General features: G+C 34.2%; 1 protein-coding gene across 1 annotated transcript in view; it reads right to left on the reverse strand.

Annotated features, from left to right (window-relative positions):
• Positions 1-22165, reverse strand: part of RMC1 (regulator of MON1-CCZ1) — a 28338-nt gene that overhangs the window by 677 nt on the left and 5496 nt on the right. The window contains exons 2-19 of the mRNA XM_012541507.3: positions 21995-22071; positions 18935-19019; positions 16807-16863; positions 14497-14583; positions 13261-13401; positions 12799-12902; positions 11557-11646; positions 11349-11454; positions 10384-10495; positions 7240-7284; positions 6494-6547; positions 5732-5860; positions 4621-4727; positions 1715-1834; positions 1145-1222; positions 859-963; positions 678-746; positions 355-580 (exon numbers count right to left, since the gene is read on the reverse strand). Coding sequence (XP_012396961.1) covers positions 355-580; positions 678-746; positions 859-963; positions 1145-1222; positions 1715-1834; positions 4621-4727; positions 5732-5860; positions 6494-6547; positions 7240-7284; positions 10384-10495; positions 11349-11454; positions 11557-11646; positions 12799-12902; positions 13261-13401; positions 14497-14583; positions 16807-16863; positions 18935-19019; positions 21995-22071 — 1792 coding nt within the window. The remainder of the gene's footprint in view (positions 1-354; positions 581-677; positions 747-858; positions 964-1144; positions 1223-1714; positions 1835-4620; positions 4728-5731; positions 5861-6493; positions 6548-7239; positions 7285-10383; positions 10496-11348; positions 11455-11556; positions 11647-12798; positions 12903-13260; positions 13402-14496; positions 14584-16806; positions 16864-18934; positions 19020-21994; positions 22072-22165) is intronic.

A 22165-nucleotide genomic window follows, 5' to 3' on the forward strand; every position in this document is an offset into this window, starting at 1 on the left:
TTTTGTCTGACAAACCTGTGAACTTAGGCAAAAACTAAGATTCTGAAAAAGTATTCTGAAACTGCTAAATAATTTTCATGAAGTTGTTTATATCTAGGTGTCATAAAAAAAAACCCTCCACCATTCAATTCAATTTTTGTAACTGATTCCATAAGGTCTTTATTAGAATAGAATTTTTTTTTTTTGTTTGTGAACCACTGGCTAGGTCTTGGATAGATTTTTAGATGGAGACTATTCTCATAAGAGAATGAGACTAAAACTTGGGAACTAATTTTCAAGGTCATCTTTTTTTTTTTTTTTTTTTTTTGAAACTTCTCAAATAGCTAACAAGAGTTACCAAAGACACTTGGTTACCTGGTGTGAAATTTGGGTTCCCTCGTAAACGTTGATTTCGTTGTTCAAAAAAGCGGAATATAGTATAGAAAAGCATATTATCTTCAGTTTGTTTTGCAGCATCCAGAAATTTTCGAGCAGAGATGTTGTCATGTCCCCCAATGCCTCGGATAAATCTTAGGGCAGCTAACACTTGGTGCTTAGAAAGAAGAACTTCTACTATTTCATCATTAGCTGTGGAAAGCCTCTGAAAAGAGAAAAGAGAAGAGGTGGCAGAAATGCAAACAACAGATCTTAATTCCTGGCCAGAAATTTCAAGAGTATATTTATTAATCACCCTTTACCTTCAGCATGTCCAGAGACAATTGATGAGCAGGGGGATAAATACTTTCTAGGGACAGCAACAGACAGGCCTGGAAGAAAGTTTTCCAGATAATTTAAAACTTCAAAGAGAAAAACAAATGTGACTAAGAAATACTTGAAATCCAAAGCTCACATTATGTCATTGTGTTTACTGACACCTACCAAAGGCTTTGAGTCACTGAGGACATGGTACTGCAGGAACTGATGAAGCATGTAGAAGAGGTTGTGCTGAACCAGAGTCTTGATAACAAGTTCATGTAGGTAATGCTGAGGAAGAGAGGTAGGTTAGGGTAGGTGCCGTCATTCTGGGGGCGCTAGGCCATGCCAGGGGCCTTAAAAGTGATCTTAGCATCCCAGAGACATGTTTGTTGGACACTTTTAATTTTAAATGTTAAAGTTAGTTTTATGTTAAAGTATGTTAAATGTTAAAGTAAATAGTTAAAAATACCTGAACAGGGATCTGAAACTGGTTAAGAGAGCGAATATATTCCATTAGGACTGCTATCACAAACTTATGAGGTATCTCCTGTAAAGGAAAAATAAATAATTAAATTAATAAAAATATTTTTACTAGAATGGATTTCATGTTAACAGAACAAAGGGAGACCTATAAAATTACAGGTCTGGATCACAATAAGGAAGTTGTTCCTTGGGCTCCATCAATTCCAATCTGGTTTTGCTATTGAAGGTTATATTGATCATGACCCCCTGGCTCTATTCCACTTAGCCTTCAAAGAATAGATAATATAGGGGGACTCTTTTGTCTGGGAATCACTTTATCAGGACATGGGTCCTGATAAATCACCCTGTATAGGGAAACCATTCTAGTTTCTCTGAGAATTTAAGTCAAGGTATTAGAAACAGTTATAGCACCAAGTTATTTTTATTATGTTATTAATAATATAAAGCAATATATAAGCAATAATAAAAGCAATTTAGCTTTCTTGAATTTTTTTATTTTCTAGAATATTATTTCCTGAACAAAGGATAAACTAAATGAAACATTTTATTTACCAACCTTCTTCTCTGTGAATACTGATAGAACATGAGTGTACATATCAGACTGATCAATGACAGCTTGGGTCCTAACAGGTCTTTTGAGAAGGGGATTGCTGCGGCTTTGCCCCGTTTCCACCACCTAGATTAGACGGAAAAGAACAGTTGATAACCAGCTTTTAGAGCAAGAGATCTTACCCATAAGCTCAAGCCCCAACGGCCTTGCATCTTCCTTCCAGTCAATACTTGCTGGCTCTGTGTATCATGGAGCCTCCCTGACGCTGCTTTCTCATCATGAGAAGGTTTAAGTAGTTGACTGCTAAGGTCCCTTCCAGCTCTAGATCTGTGTAGCTGGGTGAAGGTGTAAAGCAATACTAGCAGCATCTCCTTAAGCCCAGAGTGTAGATAAGCATTCTTGCCCTCAACAAAGTCACTCACAATATGGTGAGGACTATCATAAAAATACTGTGGGGACAGTGGAAGGTCCATTCAATAGTGACTGGACACCTGAAAGCTTTGTGGAGGATGGCCATCAAATCCAGCTGGAAAGGTGATCATAAATTATCATAGAAAGAAGAGATCTTATAGGTATCTATTCTGATCTACTCATTTTGCAGATGAATAGCTGACCTACATCACTTATGGACATTAAGTCAATGTTAAAAGTGAAGAGCATCAAGGTCTATCCCAATCTAGTGTACTAGTCTTTTCTCCTGTCAATTAGACCCAAGGGCCGTTTTGGCTCTGTAGACTTGAGTCTTAATGGCCACAAGAAGAGGAAAGTTGGTGGAAGATACAAGCTAGCTCTGAAACCAAAAAAGAAAGCTTAGCCCATAGTACTAGACAAATGGCTAATTAGAAAGGGTTGGTTAGTCAATAAGCACAATACTATGTGCTAGGCATTGTGCTAAGCAATGGGGAGAGAGAAAAAACAGTTCTTTCCCCAAAGGATATACATGTCAGGACTTGGAAAATGGATCCTACCTCTTGATAGAGAGGTGACTGACTTGGTGCATAATGAGATATTTTTTGGACATGGCAAATGCAGGGACTTGTTTTGCTTAACTATTACTACTGTGTATTACAAGAGTTTTTTCCATTTTCCAATGGACATGGGGGTGGTGGGAGAAAGAAAAGATAAATTTTTGTAAAGAAATAATTGTATTGTTTTTTAAAAAGGAGAAACTGGAACAACCATTCAAGATCATATGGTATTGGATTACTTGCTATCTAGGGGAGAGGGTTGGAGGGAAAGGAGGGGAACTGGAACACAAGATTTTGCAAGGGTTAATGTTGAAAATTTATCCATGCATACGTTTTGAAAATAAAAAGCTTTAGTTAAAAAAAAAAAAAAGCGTGGATATAGAGCAAAAAAAAAAAAAAAAAAAAAAAAAAAAAAAAAGTAAAAGAAACTTAAAAGGTTTCCAGTCTTTTGGAGGACATATGAAGGAGGGAAAATAAAACAATAGAAAGGTATGATTTAAAAAAAAACAAAAACAAAAAAAACATATGGGATAGATCTAAATTCACCTCAGAGAAAAAACCTTTTGTGAGGGTCAGTTATACCATAATAAAGCTTTCCAGGATTTCTTTAACATCTCCTGTAGGAAGAATAAATTTATTCCCTCAATAGGCTAAGATTTCTGTGACCAAAAACAGGGAGCCTGATATAAGCTGTGTGAAGAAACACAGAAACCACCTTCAAACGACACCCTGTTTTTGTCTTTAATGACCATAAGAAACAAGACATTGTGGCCCTCAATCCCTGGGCTGATTTTTCTGGATCACAGAGACTTCATCACACCCTGGTGTCATAGGCCTTTTATGCAAGGGGGGGAGTGGGAGGAGGAACCTTCTGCACTGGCCTTCTGGCGCCCCCTGTGGGTTCCTACTAGTCCTTTCCCCGTGTGCTCTCTGATACTGTCTAATTTCATGTGACTTTGTAAGCGACTTATTTAACCTCTCTGTGCCTTAATTTCTTCACTGTAAAAGGGGATGGGACACTTGGATTATTAATCCCAAAGGATTGTTATATTCTTTGAAGTACTTTATAAATGAGTAGTCTTTACAGCAAATAATTCTGTCTACACAGAAAGTAAACTTCTATAAAGTTGTATTTTAAAAGGGTTAAATAAGAGAATATTTACCTTAAAAATACAAAAGATAAAAATATACACATAACAAACTCAATTTCTACAAAGACAGAACTTTAGAGCTGATGGAGGACCATCAGTGAAAGCTGATATAAAAAAATGCCCCATATAAATTGTGCTATTGAAGTAAATTTGTTAGGATGTTTCTCTTAAATTAACAAGTAACTGGAAAGAGATATCCTTCAGCTATTATTGCTCATAAAAGTTATTAAATTTTATGGCAGATCCTTTATTTTGATTATCAACTGAGAATAAGAGTGAGGGGAAATGTGGTCATTTACTTTCTAATTTATCAAATGTTCATCTAGAAGTAGAGAGGTCACTAAATAAAATGAGATCCACTTCAATATTTCAGATACACCAGGCTCATAACTCTCCGGTTTGACAAGAATAATAGTTTAGTTTTAGTTATAGCTTTTATTTGGTGGAAGATGATATACATAAAATTATAAATGTATCTAAAATAAAATGAACTGAACTAATTTCAATACTTGGGTGTTTCAGCCTTCCCAATTTATTGTTATGAATAGTAGTTTTCTCCTTTGGTTTAGAAATGACTTTATAGAATCAAATATTTTTATATAAAGTAATTTGGCATGTAGTCCAATATCCAATTGTAAGATTCACATAAGAAAAGTCAATATAATTGTATGCTTTTCATTAAATTTGATTACATATTATATTTTTAAAGGATTAATTCATGTGAATTTTATTTAAATTAGCCACAGCCATATTTAATAGAGGAAGTCTCTTCACCATGGTATAAATAACTTACCATTGTATAATTCTGCTCAGCTTCCAAGTACTTTTTATATTCATGATTGAGTTTATCAAAAACAGTAGCAATCACAGGTAATGTTCCTCTGTCTGATTCGCTTAACACTAAAAGAGATGCAACATTCATGCACAGATAAAAATATTCTTCAGAATGCAAATTCTATAAACTAAACAAATAAAAATCTACTCTTAAGAGACTAGCCACACTCATGATATATTTTTAAATTCCTTAATCCTCTCATGACAAAGCGTGAATAGCTAAAATATAAAAATGAAAGAAAATTCTCCAATAAAATCTATTCAATCATATACCAGGAGTGGCTCTACTAAATATATTTATCTTCATTCAAGATGCCTTAAAAATAGTCATGCTGCTTTAGAGCTGAGTAAAAAACAATATTCATTATAAGCAGATGCCCAGATTCAGGTTTCTTCTATTCTTCTGATTTTGGAACCATACTAATTAATTAGTCCCTTATTAACTACTCTAAAACCAAGAAACACGTGGAGTCTCTTCTGTTCCTTTACCGTCAAGAGTTGACGAGCAACAAAAATATGACCCAATCAAGTAGACATAGCAGGTAGTTGAAACCTCAGTTTTGGGAAAAAAAGAATGAATACTAATGGATGTCCTGCCAACATCTTACACACCCCATATTCAAATCTGAATTGATCATCTTTTCCAATTTTTCTACTCCCTTATAAGGATTCCCTATCACCTGCAGGCCCTTCTTATATTCTGACTAGTTTTCCTTGTCTGTGTTAAGAAATAGAACTATTTGCTCTTGTTCCCCAACCTCATCTTAGCCTACAGCCTCTGGCATTTATTCAGGTTGTTTGCCATGTGCAAAACAGTCTACTCTCCATATTGCTGGCTTTTGAAACTCCTAAGACAAATTATTTTCCTATCCTTGAATATCTTATGTCAATCTATCTGACTCTCCAATGTACTTAATAATATTAATTTCTATTTATACAGATGTCATATGCACAGAAATAGAAATTCTAATGTACACCTACTGCTGCATAACACAATTCCTTCTACACAGTAGGCAGGAGTACATTCTTCAATTTAAAGATTTAAAAGAAATTAGCAAACACAAACTTACTCTGTGAACACACAGACAAAATGACCATCTTGCAGTCTCTTCTCTGGAGAAGAAAGTCCATCAGTCTTCCTTTATCAAGTAAGAGATTTACTACAGGCTGAAGTTTTACTTGAAGAGTCCAGAGATAACCTAGATTTTAAAAGCAGTAGGTTTAACAATTTGATCTGAACCAGAGCCAACAGAACAAATACATAACCACATCTGATTCAATTCTTTGGGCAAAACCTCAAAATAACAATGGTAATTATTTCATTTTCTATTGAAAGAGCAATCTCAGGTATCCAAGGCTTAACTATTATCATACATGACTAACTTCTGAATGTTCTGACAACTCCTAAAACTACACAACCAAAACCCAACCTCAGTGCCTAGATAAAGATTAAACAGGATTGAACACCTCTACACTCTGTATTATTAGTGGTGCCTTTTTTCCAACCCAGGGAGCTGGGCAGCACTCAGTCATAGACTTGATTTCCCATCACATATGGAACACTTTCCAGAGAGAAACCTGGAGAGATGAAAAGGTGCTTAACAAATACCACTAATATCAAGTAATATTCTTTGTTATCTCTTCTATTACTATTACTCTAATGAGATAGCTCTGTAAAAACCTCACTAAGATTTCACAATGAAATAAACAGATTGATCTAGACATTTCTTAAAATTTAACTGGACAAAATTCCATTAGACGTTTTACCTTACTAATAACTGCCTTTTAAAATTCACACACATTATAACAGATGACTGTGCCTTCTGACCTACCCTGACTTGCACTGATGATGATGTCAGGCTGAAAGACGATCCAGGATGATGAATCTGAATGTCAAGGGAAGTTCCAAAAAGTGAAGGAATACATATGTATTTTTAACCCTCCTCTCCAACAGTAGTGGACCAGATCCTTCTAGAAACATTGCCACAATGTGGAGACCCACAGTGCTTCAATCACTAAAATCACTGAGTAGGATGGCCACTAGGCCTTATTGTCTGTTTTACAAGTGCATCCTAAAGTCTTCTGGACTGTATTATCTGCCCTGTCACTATACACACTCCAGAACCCCAGGCACTGCTATCTGACCTACTAATATACCTTAAGAAGACTTAGATCTTTCTACTTGCCATGTACTGGACTCTTGGACCTCTGGACCTTTTCACTGATCTTAAAGAACATTCCCTTATACATCGACTCTTCCATTCAGAATGGGAGCTCCTTCAGGACAGGGATTGTTTTGAATTATTATCTATGTCTAAAGGATCTAGCACACTGCATACATGGTAAGCACTAAACACATCTACCCCATGTGCATATTTTAAAATAGGCTCCTACCACAAATGTTTGAGAGAGCTAAGAGAGTTCCTTATCTTAATAATGGCTTTTTAGAAAATGGTAGTTTTTAAAATTTTGTTTTACAAAGATTCAACTCATTTTAAGAGGTTGAATGTTAGACACCAAAAGAGATAGATACTTCATTTCCATGATCACTTTGTCATCTGCTCTTCTCAAAGGATACAGAGCTTACAGGGAACAGGAGATTGGCTGGTCACAGAAGCAGGACCTATGTTTTTGAAAGAAAAATTATGGAAAAGCTGAAAACGTGGTTCTTAAATACACAATTTCACCTACTTACCACATCTCACTTATGTGCCAAAGAATCCACAACATCAATTTTACCAGGTACAAATACAGATCTCTATGACTTGAGAGAGTTCCTGAAAGTAGAACCCTTCTCTCCCCACCTCCATTTCCAGTCCAACTGGGCAGATAGTCAAATTCTTTGATGTTACCCAAAGATGCAATCAAGTAGAAGAATAAATGTATTTTAGAAAACCGAGAAGCTGTGGGGACCCAAGTCAGCTGCACTGAAGACAGTGGACAGCTTGGTCGACAAAGATCTGACACTCCATGTCATGAAGAATCATAAGATCTCAGAGACAGCAAAAAGACTTTCGAGACCCACCAAGTTTGATCCCCTTGTGGACACCTCCAGCAATGAGGACTTTGTCCAGTGAGACATTCTGTTATAGTTTGTGGATAGCTCTAGCTACTAGGAAGTTCTTTCTTCTTCTTTTTTAAATAATAGCTTTTTATTTTCAAAATACATACAAAAAGTTTTCAACATTCACTCTTGTAAAACCTTGTGTTCCAAATTTTTTCTCCCTCCCCAGATGGCAAGTAATATGTTAAATATGTGCAATTCCTCTATATATATCTCCACAATTATCATGCTGCACAAGAAAAAATCAAATCAAAAAGGGAAAAAAATGAGAACGAAAACAAAATGCAAGCAAACAAAAACAAAAAGAGTGAAAATACTATGTTGTGATCCACACTCAGTCCCTGTAGATGGCTCTCTCTATCACAAGATTATTGGAATTGGCCTAAATCATCTCATTATTGAAGAGAGCCACATCCATCAAAATTGATCATCATATAATCTTGTTGTTTCCATGTATAATGATCTGTTTCTGCTCATTTCACTTAGCATCAGTTCATGTAAGTCTCTGCAGACCTTTCTGAAATCATCCTATTGGTAGTTTCTTATAGAACAATAATATTCTATAACATTCATATACCATAACTTATTCAGCTATTCTCCAACTGATGGGCAGCCACTGAGTTTGCAGGTCCTTGCCATTATGAAAAAGGCCAATACAAACATTTTTGCAGCATTTTCCTCTTTTTATGATTTTTTTGGGATGCAGACATACTAGAGACATTGCTTGATCAAAGGGTATGCAGTGTTATAGCCCTTTGGGCATAGTTCCAAATTGCTTTCCAGAATAGTTGGATCATTTCACAGTTCCACCAACAATGTATCAGTATCCCAATTTTCCCACATCCTCTCTAACATCTGTCATTATCTTTTCCTGTCATTTTAGTCAGTCTGAGAGCTGTGTAGTAGTAACTCAGAGTTGTTTTAATTTGCATTTCTCTGATCAATAGTGATTTAGAGTATTTTTTCAAGACTATAAATAGTTTTATTTTCTTAATCTGAAAACTGTCTGTTCATGTTCTTTAAACACTTATCAATTGGAGAATGGCTTGAATTCTTGTAAATTTGAATCTCTATATATTTTAGAAATGAGGTGGAAGTTATTTCCTATCCTGAGATTTAATCTGCTTGCACAAGGGAGAAAATAAGCTGAATCCTTTTACATATCAATTCTTTTGATATTTGAAGTAAGCTGATCTGCTTCCCATTCAAAAGGATAATGAAGCAAAATGCTATCCACTTTCAGAGAGAACTGATGAACTCTAAGTGCAGACTGAAGCATACTTTTAAAATTTTCTTTATTGGGGATAAAGGAATGGGAGAGATTGTCTTCTTTTTAATATGAAAACATTCTGCATAATTTCACATGTATGATTCACATTTTGCTAGTCTTCTCGGTGGATGAAGGATCAGAGGGAAAGAGAATTTAGAACTTAAAGTTGTTTTTTTTTAATGAATGTTACTAGTAATACCACTACTAAGTCTATATCCCAAAAGAGATTAAAAAACCAAAAAGGAAAAGGACCTACATGTACAAAAAATATCTATAGCAGCTTGTTTCTGAGAGCAAAGAATTGGAAATTGAGGGGATAGACAGTGACTGAAGAGTGGTTGAATAAATTGTCATATGTAATTGCAATGGAATATTATATGCTATAAGAAACGACAAGCAGGACACTCAGAAAAACCTGAAAAGACTTCCATGAATGGTTAGAAAGTGGAATGTACTGTGTTCAAAGTAATGGCAATGTTGTGGGATTCACAGATGACTTTGCTATGCTCAGCAGTACAATGATCCAAGACATCTTTGAGTGACTTAGGATGAAAAATGCTACCCACACTCGAAGAACTGATAGTGTCTGAATAAAAACTGAAGAATGCTTTTTCCCTAACTTTATTTGTCTGAGATTTTTTTTTTGGGGGGCGGGGGGGAGGGAAATCTTTATTTTCTTTCACAACATGACTTTTACAGAAATATTTTGTGTGACTTCCAATGTGTTTTCTCAATAATGGAGGGAGATGAGTAGAGAGGAAGGGAAGGAATCTGGAATTCAAAGTTTAAAAAAACAAATGTTAAAAAATTGTTTTACGTGTAACTAGGAGGTAAAAATTAAATAAATAAATATATACTGACCAAAAAAATACTCCATTTTAAGTTTAATATGAAAGAAAGTTAAAAAAAATTTTTTTACATGTAATTGGGCAATAAATATTTAATGAACTGTATAAAAATAAATTTAAAAAAATTTTCAGTTCTATCTTCTCCAACTAAAAAGCCCATTTCCTTCCACATTGTTCTTCATGAAAAATGGTTTCAGGTCCCCTTCAGGCTTTGACAATATTTCTCTTAAATGCAGCACTAAGAAATAACAAAGCATTTGGGATTTGAGGATAAATAGTATAAATACAATAAGACTGTCGCCTGCTTCATTCCAGATACTACATTCTGGCAAATCCCCAACTTCTATTTCTAAAGGAGGATTAAAAAATGTTTTCATACAAATCTAATAAGAAGATTAACATGTATACATATATATTCATTATTACCTTGAATAAGCACCTCAAAGGGTCACAGCAAACGTATAACATCTGCTATTAATACAATTATACACAAAAGTTAGTTATATGAAGTGCTTTTTTATAGAGTTTAAACAATTTTACCTGCCATAGGAATCTGATAGGGCTGGATTGATCGAGCTGGAAGTACAGGGTGATGGAGGGTAATTGTGCCATCAAATTCTCCTCTTAACTTGATGTCAAATATTACAGATGTCTAAAGTGGGAAGGAAAAAAAAAGAAGATTGCTGACATCAAAAAATAGATGAAAGCTGCCTGTATTAATCTATAGCACCTAGACACACTTCAATGAATACCATTATAATGGTATATTTAGACTTAAAAAAAAACCCAAATCAGTTAATGACCAAATATGACTTGGCATTCATGATCAATGTGCTAAACCTGCTTAGCACTGCTTCATAATCATTACAACCTACAGATGTACATTCAATCTATTACTTCATAATGAGACACAATTTAATATGCTAGAAATATAGTGACCTTCATCATTGTAATAGTAGTTAACATTTATATGGCACTTTAGAGTTTGCAAAGCACTTTGAAAATATTATTCATTTGGTCCACACAACCTTGGGAAGTGCTATAATTATGTAAAGTGAGGATTTTACAAATAAGGAAAATGAGGCTGAAAGAAGTTAAGTGCTTTATCCAGTGTTATAAAGCTGGCAGAATTTGAGTTCAGGTCTTCTTGATTCCAAGTCCAGCACCTACACCACTTGCCTCATATGACCAGTTATGCTAATTAACAACTTGAACTGAAGAGCTGTATTACAATAGCTTATATATTAAAGTTCATATATCATTTTATGATATCATTATTTCCTTCTGCTCCACAGTGGGAAATCAGACCACACTTATCCCAAATTTGCACCTGTAAATTCAACATTTTGAACATAATTTTAGAGCACGTAAGCAAAAGAACCTTTTTTTTTTTAAATGAGCACCACTTACCACAGATGTTTAGAACTTTTTCAAGCACAAAAAATCCAGCACTAGCTAATGAGAGCCCAAGTTAAATTCAAGTATCCATGGCATCCACATCATACCTCAGTATCCTGATGATGGACCACCACCAAGTTATCTACTACATTCAATGCAAACTTTCCCGTTCTATTCAGCTTCAATATGTGGGTCTTTTTACAGACACCTTCTCTATGGAACAACAAAAAGACAAAAAAATCAGATGAACAGTTTTTCCTTCTCATAGTTTAAAAACCAAAGCAGTGAAAAAGACAGGAGATGTCAGTGCCTCACCGTGGCAGGTGATACAGCACAACCTCTGCACCAGCGCTATTTGAGGTCCGGGAGTGATGCCTCAGGAAGAGCACATGAAGCTGCCCATATCTGGTCAGGGAAGAACAGACAATTGTCAGTCACAACTCATACTTTAGGAATATACCATTTCACAAAGTTTCCTTGAGATTATTGAGTATTTGATACAGTAAGAAATTGAAGAAAAAACAGAAATCAGCTAAATGATAGGTGATTTTCCAAATGAATATAGGAACTTTTAAAAAACAGTATAATTTTGTTCATAACAGAATTGAGCTCACTTTCTTATTTATGAAAATTAAGCATGACATTTAGACTCAAAAGAATAATAGGAACACTTATTTTTTTATCATGAAAAGAACAATTATCCCATGTCCTTGGACATTTTTTCTAAAAATCTCTGAGACTAGCAAAAAATTTAAAAAAGACAATAAAATTTTCCATATTTATAAAAGACAAGTAATATTTACAAGGAATAAGGAACACCCAAAGTGTTTATGATGATCAAGATGATGATTATAGGTAATCATCACAAAATGTTAAAGACTGTAATTTTCCCAGCGTGGGAGCATCTGCACCCCCCTTCAACTTAAAAGATGATCTTCAAAAATTTCTGTGGGCCATAAAAAAGGTCACCTGTGGCTAACTTGGTGAGGAGATTTTGCATTTAGAGCTCAGTCCTCAGGCAAGACATCTAAGTCTGCCTCTTATTAAATTTTTTCCAGTTTGAAAGAACCTGTCATGGCCTTTGAGAACACAGGGTTACTTCCTTAACACAGTAAGGCAGTAGAATCAGACTTTGGTGGAGATCACATCTTTTTTTAAAACATTATTTATTTACTCTAAGCTCGATTCTCATTACTCCCAGGTCCTGGGGTGCTCCTACTATGCCATGGTGATGGAGCATAGATGACATTGTACCTAGCACTCTGAAGTCTGAAGAGTACTTTATAAACATCTTTTCAACTGATCCTCACAACAACCCTGTGAGGTAGGTAGTGACAGTTTAATATATCCATTTTAGAGATATAGAAACTAAAATTCCAAGAGGTTAAGTGACAGTTATGGTCATAGATCCTGGGCATGCTAATCCTCAGAAACTAGCTAAGTGACAGGGCTGGAATCTGAAAATGACTTGAGTGCTCTGCATCTGGGGAATACTTTTTTCATAATTTAAATCACCAGAAACAATTATAAAAAGGAATTCTCATCAGACAGACATACATTGTAGCCATTGCAATATCTCTTTCAGAAAGGCTGAGTTTAGTTGACTTAGGTGCTGCTGGCAATTCAATTTCAAACTTGGATAGCTTCGACATAGTTCCAGCCTATTTTAGAAAAACACAAATAATTTTTAGAAAAGTTTTTTTTTAACCTCCTATATCTTAACACTCATATTTTAAGATTCTCAAGGATAGATAACTAATTGTGTTTTCCACTTATTTTGCAACTCCCTAGAGCACCTGATACGTGCTGTGTTCACAAAAGAATGTAAATATTTATTATTGAAAGCTTTCCTAGAAATCACAGCTGGAATAAGGCCCTCTAGAGGCAGAAGGTCATGCTCTTATAGGACTACAAACACCTTCTGAAACCAAGGGCTTCCTGATTATGACAACATGATTTGGGGATGGGGAGAAATCATAACTTTTTTTCTTTTGAATTAAGACACAATGCCATACTTACTCGGAAATAAAAAGGTTGGAGAACATTCCCAAGAACAGTGGTAGACAGCAAAATGACTGAACTCTCAGGACAATACATATACCAATTTACATTGATATTCTGACTTTTCAGGAGTTTCAAGCTTCGTTTCTCTGGTAAGACCTGAAACAAAAATTCAAGGATGAAAGTTGCCTTTAAAGTATTCTTAGAAGATTGATTTACTAGATTGATAAAAGACCAGGAAGTTAAACATACATAATAAAAAACTTAACCATAGTACTGTGTAGTTATACATACATACACATACCCACATATACATTATCTTATTAGATCCCCACAACAACCTATAAAGTATATAGCATAAATCTGATTGGCCCCAACACAGGGAAAAGCAGAGATTAAATGATTTGTTCAGGGCCATATAGCTAAAAAGTGCTGAATCAGTATTCAATCTGGAGCTTTTGAGTCCTAATTCTACACAACACACACACAAATTTTAAAAAAATTGATTTTTTCCTTTCTGAAGCAGCTGGTGGTGCAGTGGAGTCAGAAGACAAGAGTTCTAAACCAGCCTCAAACATTTATCAGCTTAGTTTGTCTCAATTTCTGCAACTGTAAAATGGGGATAATAACAGCTCCTGCCTCTCAAGGTTATTGTGAGGATCAAATAATATTTGTAAAAGCCATTTAGCATGGTGCCTGGCAATAGTAGGAATTATACAAAATCTTATTCCCTCCTCTCCATCTGATAAAGATAGGACTTTGAAAATCATTAGAAAGAACTGCAAATAATCAAAAGTAAAACACTGGCTGAATTATTAATAACAAACATGTCTCCAAAGAAGACATGTGAGAAGGTCATCTTATTTTAACTCTCTGTAAAGGTGAAAAGTCTACAAATGCTGTACACTGCACACATTTTCAGATTTCTTTCCATATACTGATTAACTATGTTGATAATTTTCTTCTTTTTTTGTCACTAAAAATAAGATTTGTTATATGGGATGGTTTTCTAGAAAAAGGAAAGGGAAAAATGCTGGGGAGAATTATGGTTGATGTAAAAAACCAAAAGACACCAATAAAAACTCATTTTAAAAAATGATTAGAATGCACAGCATCAGGAAGGTTTAAGACATTCAACTGGAATTAAAGATTAAGCAACAGATTTATTGCTAATATTGTAACTTTGGAATTTTAACATATCCATTATTCAGTTTAACAAAGCTGCCAAAATTATTCTTTCACAGTCATTATTACCTGATAAAATTCAATTCCTTGATCTGTTATGAAGACTATTTCAGTGGAACTGGTCCAGCAGAATCCTAATATGTTGGCATTCTTCGTCTTAATAAAATTATAGATTTAAAATTTAAATAATTAAAAATAAATTTAAATACATTTTATTTTAAAATTTCCCATAAAAGGAAATGATTAAGCTAGAAATTAACTTATGATTTATCAAAGGCTTAAAACACTGTAGAGTTTATCACTAGATCTTTAGTAAAGTAGTACTATAATGTAATGAAAATATCTTGAATTGAATATAAATACTGTACTTATTTGTAATAAAAATTTTTTTCACCCAAAATACCTCATCAAAATCAGAATCTTGTAGTCTATGATAATAACCATGGACAGGTATAAGCTTCACTTTGTATGACTAAGCAGAATGCAACATCCTAGATTTCCACTACAAATATCACCTTGGCTAACTCTAATAAGCGTCAGAGCAATGGGAGCAAACTCTAATAGAAAAGGAGGCCACTAGAACCACACATTGAAATCCCCACAGGCTACATGACATATAATCTTAGTTATAAAATGTAAAATTATATTTTATTGTATTTTTATTTATTTTATAAAATATTTATTAAATATTAAATATTAAACATTAAATCGGACCACATTGAGAAGTGTAGAGGGTCCCATGATTGATACCTCTGCTTCATATGTTCCCTGCTAAAGCACAAGAAAGAGTTCTCTTACCATATTTGTGGCCATATTGGAACTCAATATTTCAGCATTTATTAAGTATTTCCTATGTACAAAGTGCTATGCTAACCACTAGGGATACAAAGATAAAAAAGGTTTTATCTTCAAAAAATTTATATTTCAACTCATTTCTCCTCTTAAAGTTACTCCTTTTGACTTCCCTATTTTGGTTAACTGTGCCACTACTGTCCAAGTTACCCAGGCCAAAACCTAGGTTTCATCCTTGATATTTCCTTTCTCCCTTCAAATCCTCTGCCTCTTCCCTCCTTCATTTCCACGGCTAGGCCCATCCCTTCTTTCAATTATGCTTCACACCTCGACCAAATTAATCATAACAGTATCCAAATTTGCGGGACAGACTTTCCACAGTGATTCTTTGATATGCAAATGCCTTTTAGTGAGGCAAGGAGCCTGGTTCAGTGAGGCTTTAATCCTTCCCTCCTAAGTACAGTCCCTTCATGCACCTGACAGCAGAATAAACATCATACTCCCTGAAGGAGATTAAAATGTAATTATAAGGTGTTTAATAAAATAATTAAAAGGCAATATAATGTCAATTTGTGGTTTTCTAAGTCAATATGCAGCATTTGAGGCTGACACTCCCTGCCCTATGGCTCACCTAAACTCCCTAGAATGCCCTGATTTTTTTCAACACCAATGTCTTTGCTCTACACCAAAACTTCTTAAACTGTAACTGAATGTGGGGGTTACAAAGAATTTGGCAACAGTAAAAGGCATCAAATATTTTGCCAAGATTTAATTCTTTATGTAAAAATAAACAAGAGTAGGTCAGGACTGATGGCAAAGCCCTGTCACTGCATACTAGAAATAACAATCCATATTCTTTTGGGATCCACTCGACTAGTTTTGATTTTTTCCTAAACCTATAACCAGCTAAAACACATTTTTCTTGTTAACAGGATTTAGAGAAAGATTCTATCAAATGTTTTCTTAAAATAAAAATTCACACAATGACATTTCTTTAATCTACTAGCCTAGCAACTCATTAAAAAAAATAAAGGAAGGAAATTAAAGTAAATAGTCAGTCAGAATCATACTAAGGTTAAGAAAGAGGCCATAGGAGCAATATGGCTAAATGACTCTATTCTTTAAAAAAAAAAAAAAAAAAGGAAAAAAAAGCCATTGGTTCTCTATAGAGGATCTTGGCTGGGGAGATCCACTCATTAAGTAAAATGCTCCCTTCCTGTGGGGAAAGCCTACTCTGACTGAGTGAAGATGGAATTTCCATCCTTCCCCCACCCCAAAAAGCATTCCAGCATGCCACACTACCACTGCTGGCTAAGGATCTTACAAGTTTTCTATCACTAAAATCAACGACCAATAAGTGAAACTAATCAAGGAACAAAAACTAAAGGAAGAAGAAAAAGAAAATAAAAGTTAAATTTCCGGAGCTTTAACTAGAAGGTAGGAGTACAGACATAGGTGAAAAATAACTTCTAAAATCTCTACCTGATTATGTTATAAAGAACATTTTATCATAGATCACTCTAAAAAAACACAGATTCAAGAAACTGCCATGCCCAAGGCTACCAAATTGACAACATATGCATGTACCTTGCATTCTTGTGTATATTCCAGATGAGGACAATCAGGGAGAAAGTTCAAAAAATCCTGAAAGAAAACAAAATGCAATTAATGCTCAAAGTAAGCTCTTGGGAATACCAGCTATAAGACTGAAGTCAAAAGTATTCTTACTCCCTTACTGGAGAAAAAGACATTATGATAACATTGATAATAAATTCAGATTACCTAAAAATTTTGACAATACTCAGCAACTGAATGAGTATGATAGTATGCTTTGCAAACAAAGCAAAAATCTGAGTGATAAGATTCTCCATTCTGTAAGTATGTAAAGCTCCGTGACAGAAATTGTGTCTTTCTGTTCGAATTTTCCTCATCATACAGCTTTTTACACAGTGGGTTCATTTTAAAAAATCCCAAATTTAGGTTTGAAAAGGCCTGTAGAACTTATCTGGGCCACCCCCTCATTTCACAGATGTAGAAACTAAGGTCAGAAACAGATTGCTATTCCTAAGGCCACAAGAGCAGCAAGTAACAGAGGCAGCATATGAATCCAAGGCCTCTGATACCAGGGTCAATGACTTCTCACGGGCCAGTGTAGCTTTAGCACGTTGTTCAATGTTTGTTTAAGTCATAATGTTATGGGCTTATAATTGCTATAAGATTTTGACAAAAGTACAGATCCATTCTTTCCAGATAAAATTTAAGAGAAAATCATATGTATTCTTTAATTCTAAAGCATTTACATTAATGGAAAATGTTTAATAAATTATTGATCTTTTTTTTTTTTTTAGAGATGGAAGGAACTTATATTTTCTTTCTTTCTTTTTTTTTTTTATTATAGCTTTTTATTGACAGAACATATGTATGGGTAATTTTTCAACACTGACCCTTGCAAATACTTCTGTTCCAACTTTTCCCTTTCTTACCTCCACCCCCTCCCCTAGATAGCAGGCAGTCTCATACATGTTAAAAAATGTTAAACTATATCTTAAATACTATAATATATGTGTATATATTTATACAGTTCTCTTATTACACAAGAAAATTTGGATTTAGAAAGATAAAAATAACCTGGGAAGAAAAACAAAAATGTAAGTAGCCCACACTCGTTTCCCAGTGTTCTTTTGCTGGGTGTAGCTGGTTCTGTTCATCACTGATCAATTGGAACTGAATTGGATCCTCTCATTGCCGAAGATAACTTCCATCAGAATTGATCCTCATATAGTATTGTTGTTGAAGTGTATAATGATCTCCTGGTTCTGCTCATTTCACTGAGCATCAGTTCATGTAAGTCTCTCCAAGTCTCTCTGTATTCATCCTGCTGGTCATTTCTTACAGAACAATAATATTCCCTAACATTCATATACCATAATTAACTCAGCCATTCTCCAATCGATGGGCATCCATTCAATTTTTAAGGAACTTATATTTTCACTTTGAAAAAACTACCATGTACATTTATTAATTACTATGTGGACCCCATTCAATTCTGAGGACTCATATATAGAAAAGATAATATAGAAAATTATATTCCCAAACATCCAATCCACAAAATAATGTTCATATAATCATCCCATTGCTATCTGGAACAACCTAGTTTTAAAAAGTAGTTTCTTCCAGCTGAGGTGATATACTGCCATAGGCAACAAAGTTAATGAATTAACATTTATAAATCAATGGAAAGTTCTTTCTATTATTCCAAATCGTAAAATTTTTACCCCATTCAAGGTGTGTCATTAGGTACCCTTAACTTGAATCCCCTATCTTGGTTAAAGTCAGCTTCTAGTCAGAAAGAGTAGTTTAGAGTAACTCACATAAATTGATCCAAAAGAAAAAATTTCATATGTGACATCTGTGTTGGTTATTAGGCTAGCAATACAAAATATATTAAGTCTAGGTCACTAAAATGTAATGCCTAGAAGTCACAACATGACAAATTACTTAAGCCATAGACTTCTGTTTAACCAAATGCCTTGGTTATGGCAATCTCCAAATCTAATCTCCAAAAGATTCATAGGACCCCAAAACATGCAACATAAACATATGCATTTCACCAAAAAAGTATAAGTTCCCTCAACATTCGATTTTTACAATTCATCCTTTTCCAAAATGTTACTAATGCATTTTACTTCATGTAGAATTCATGAGGGATTCTTACCACAGTCTTTGCGGTTCTCTGAACAGCCAATATCTTATTTCCCAAGGAAAACTTGATACATTTCACTTCCCCTTTGTCTTCCATCCTTTGAAAGGAAAGAATACAGTAAGACTTCAGTGGAAGCAAAGAATTCTTGAAATTATCATTGTTCCAGTACACATGAGAGATATTCAGGAAAATCATTCAATTAATTAATTAACTGATTTGTTAATTAATCTTCTTAATCATTAAAATTATGTTTTTTATGGATTCACAGTAGAACCATTTTTCAAACAATTTAATTGGCAACCAAGTGAAAAATATTCTATTTTACATGAATACTGTATTATATGTAACATGAAAATTATATAAACAATAAAATTAATATGAAATAAAATATTAATAATTAAAAGAATAGAAAGGGTAGACCAATGGAAGAGATCAGACAAACCAATATCAATACCAATAGAAGCAAAAGGTCCCTTTAGCTTCGTATTCAATAAGCCCCAAAATATAAACTCTTAGGAGTTTGTATATTTGTGTATAAACTACAAGAACTTCTGAAAAGCAACTTCACAGTTGAACCAAAATACCACAGTAAGCTACAAATGGATAAGCAGCCTAAATATAAGGTCACATCATTATAAAAATTAGAAAAGAAATTAAGGTAATACTTTTTAGAACTAAGCATAGGTGGAATTCATAACCAGATAGGAGAAATCACAAAGAATAAAACATAATAAAGTTAGAACTTGTGTGTTAACAAAATTAATGCGCTAAGATAGAAATGAAGCAGCTGAGTGGGGACAAATCTTTGCAACATGCATCTCCAATAAAAATTTATTATCCCATGTAAATATAGGGAATTATCACAAACCTATTAGATTAAGAGCAATTCCCCAATAGGAAAGTGGTCAAAGGATATAGATACAGAATTTCTTAAAAAATGAAAAAATTATCAATAATTATAAGAAGAAATGCTTCAAATCTCTATAAAATACATGCAAATAAAAATGACTTTCAGGTTTTACTGTATGCCCCTCAAGTTAAACAAGGTAATAAAAGATGGTAATAGTCAATATCAAAGATTGGCATATCAACACACTATTGGCGGACCTGTTAATTAGCCTAATTGTTCTGGAAAACAATTAAAAATTATACAAAAATACCAAACTGTCTACTCCTTATCTTCCAGAGATCTTCTTACTGTTAATAAACACAAAGAAGATCAAAGACAGAAAGAAGGGTACCACATACATTAAAATATATGTGGCAACACTTTTTGTGGTTGCAAAAAACCTGGAAACAAGGTAGGTATCAATCAGTTTAAGATAAATTATACTATAATTATAGTATTATAGTAAATTATATGTAATTATAGTAAATAAATGTAATGTCATCATTATACTGTGTGAAATGAGAAACATAAGCAATTCAGGAAAATGTTGGAAAGCTAAATGAGTCATTATACAGGGGGAGAAGGGGCATGAAAACAATATACACCATTTACAAATTCAAGTAAAATTAATACTAAAATGCAAATACACATAGATGAAATGTAGTGAACAATTTTGGTTCAAAAAGGCATAGTATGGAACATACTCTATTCTACTGAGAAATTGGGAATTAATGGGTTTGGAAAAGTTGAATATACTGTCATGGCTGCTACATCAGTTGGTTTTGCTAAAGTGATTTTTATTGTTACAAGAGAAACTTCTTTTGAGGTAGAGGACTATTATCAGGAAGACTAGGGTATAAAAACAAAAGGCATCAACATAACTCAAAAACTAACTATACCAAATCATATTTGAGATTATATTTTTTTGATAACTACATTTCTTGCCAATATCTTTGTGGATTAGCAGAACCTGAGTAACAAAAGGGAAAACTAAGTTTTCTATCTAATTCAAAAGCTATTTCCTATTAACAACACACAATATAAGATTTAAGGCACAACTTTTTCATTTGTAAAAGCCCAAGTCAAGCTTGTGATCAAGATCACTTTTTATCTGTACCCTAAGCAGTTAGCACAGTGTCTGACACACAATAGATGCTTGATGAGTGTTTTTGAATAGTTGCTTGGATATCTTACTAAAATAAAAGGTGAGGTATTCCTTTCAGAGATAGAAGCTACATTCAAAGTTGTCCTATATCTTAACATTGTCAAATAAACGAGTAAGACAAGATTACTGCCTTCAAGTTTATTGTTGTTTTTTGCTGAGGCAACTGGGGTTAAGTAACTTGCCCAGAGTCACCGAGGTAGGAAGTGTTAAATGTCTGAGGCCAGATTTGAACTCAAGTCCTGACTTCAGGGCTGCTGCTCTACCCACTGCACCACCACCCACCTGCCCCAGCCTTCAAGTTTTTAATCTATACAATCCACTCCTAGATCCAAGTCTCCCATCTTTAACCTAAGGAGATAGACTGAGGATCCAAAGTGGGTGGCATTAAAATACTTTTTTCCCACAATAATCCCACAATAAATCACACATATAATCCCACAATAATCACAATCAGTTTCTCTTTTTGTCAGAGGGAAGAAACACTTTTCTCTTACAATACTGTTTCATGAGAAACATGGCACAGAAACTCCTTCACAGTTCCTAATCCTGTAAAAGTGGGGTAACAATTGTCATACCTACATCACAGGACTGCTGTGAGAATCAGAGGAGATAATGTATGTAAAACACTTTGTGAAATTTAAATTGCTATATAAAAGTCATCCAATATTCTTCACAGACAAAATACATGGAAAGACATAAGCCAGATAAGGAAGCAGAAATAAAGAGGTCTTGGGAGGTCAGCAAACCTACCAATGGGTGTCCCCACAATATACAGTATTACTAAGCAAGCACCTGAAATGGTAGGACCTTAGTCCCAAATTTCCCATCCTACTCTCAATGACTTGTCTCAACGACTGCTGCAAACCTAACAATAGATTGTTCTAGTCAAGAAGAAAAGACAAATAGGTTCAGAAAATCTGAACTATATTACTGAGAGCAGAGGATAGTTGGTAGTTACCACATTTGCTTAAGTGTTGAAAATATTTTGAAGAGGCCATAACACAGTTAATACTGTTACCTAAATGAGATGGGACTCCTATCCTCTGGTCCTTTAACAACCACTCCAGTAGCCCCACCAGATCGAACAGCAAACACCTGAAAAAGGTTTGAAGTTAATTTTAGTAGTCTGAACTTTCAAAGGATATTTCATAGTTTAAAAATGCTAATTAAGTTTTATTTTGTAGTAGTA

The sequence above is a fragment of the Sarcophilus harrisii genome, chromosome 1, assembly GCF_902635505.1.
Source record: "Sarcophilus harrisii chromosome 1, mSarHar1.11, whole genome shotgun sequence".
NCBI classification, from domain to species: domain Eukaryota; kingdom Metazoa; phylum Chordata; class Mammalia; order Dasyuromorphia; family Dasyuridae; genus Sarcophilus; species Sarcophilus harrisii.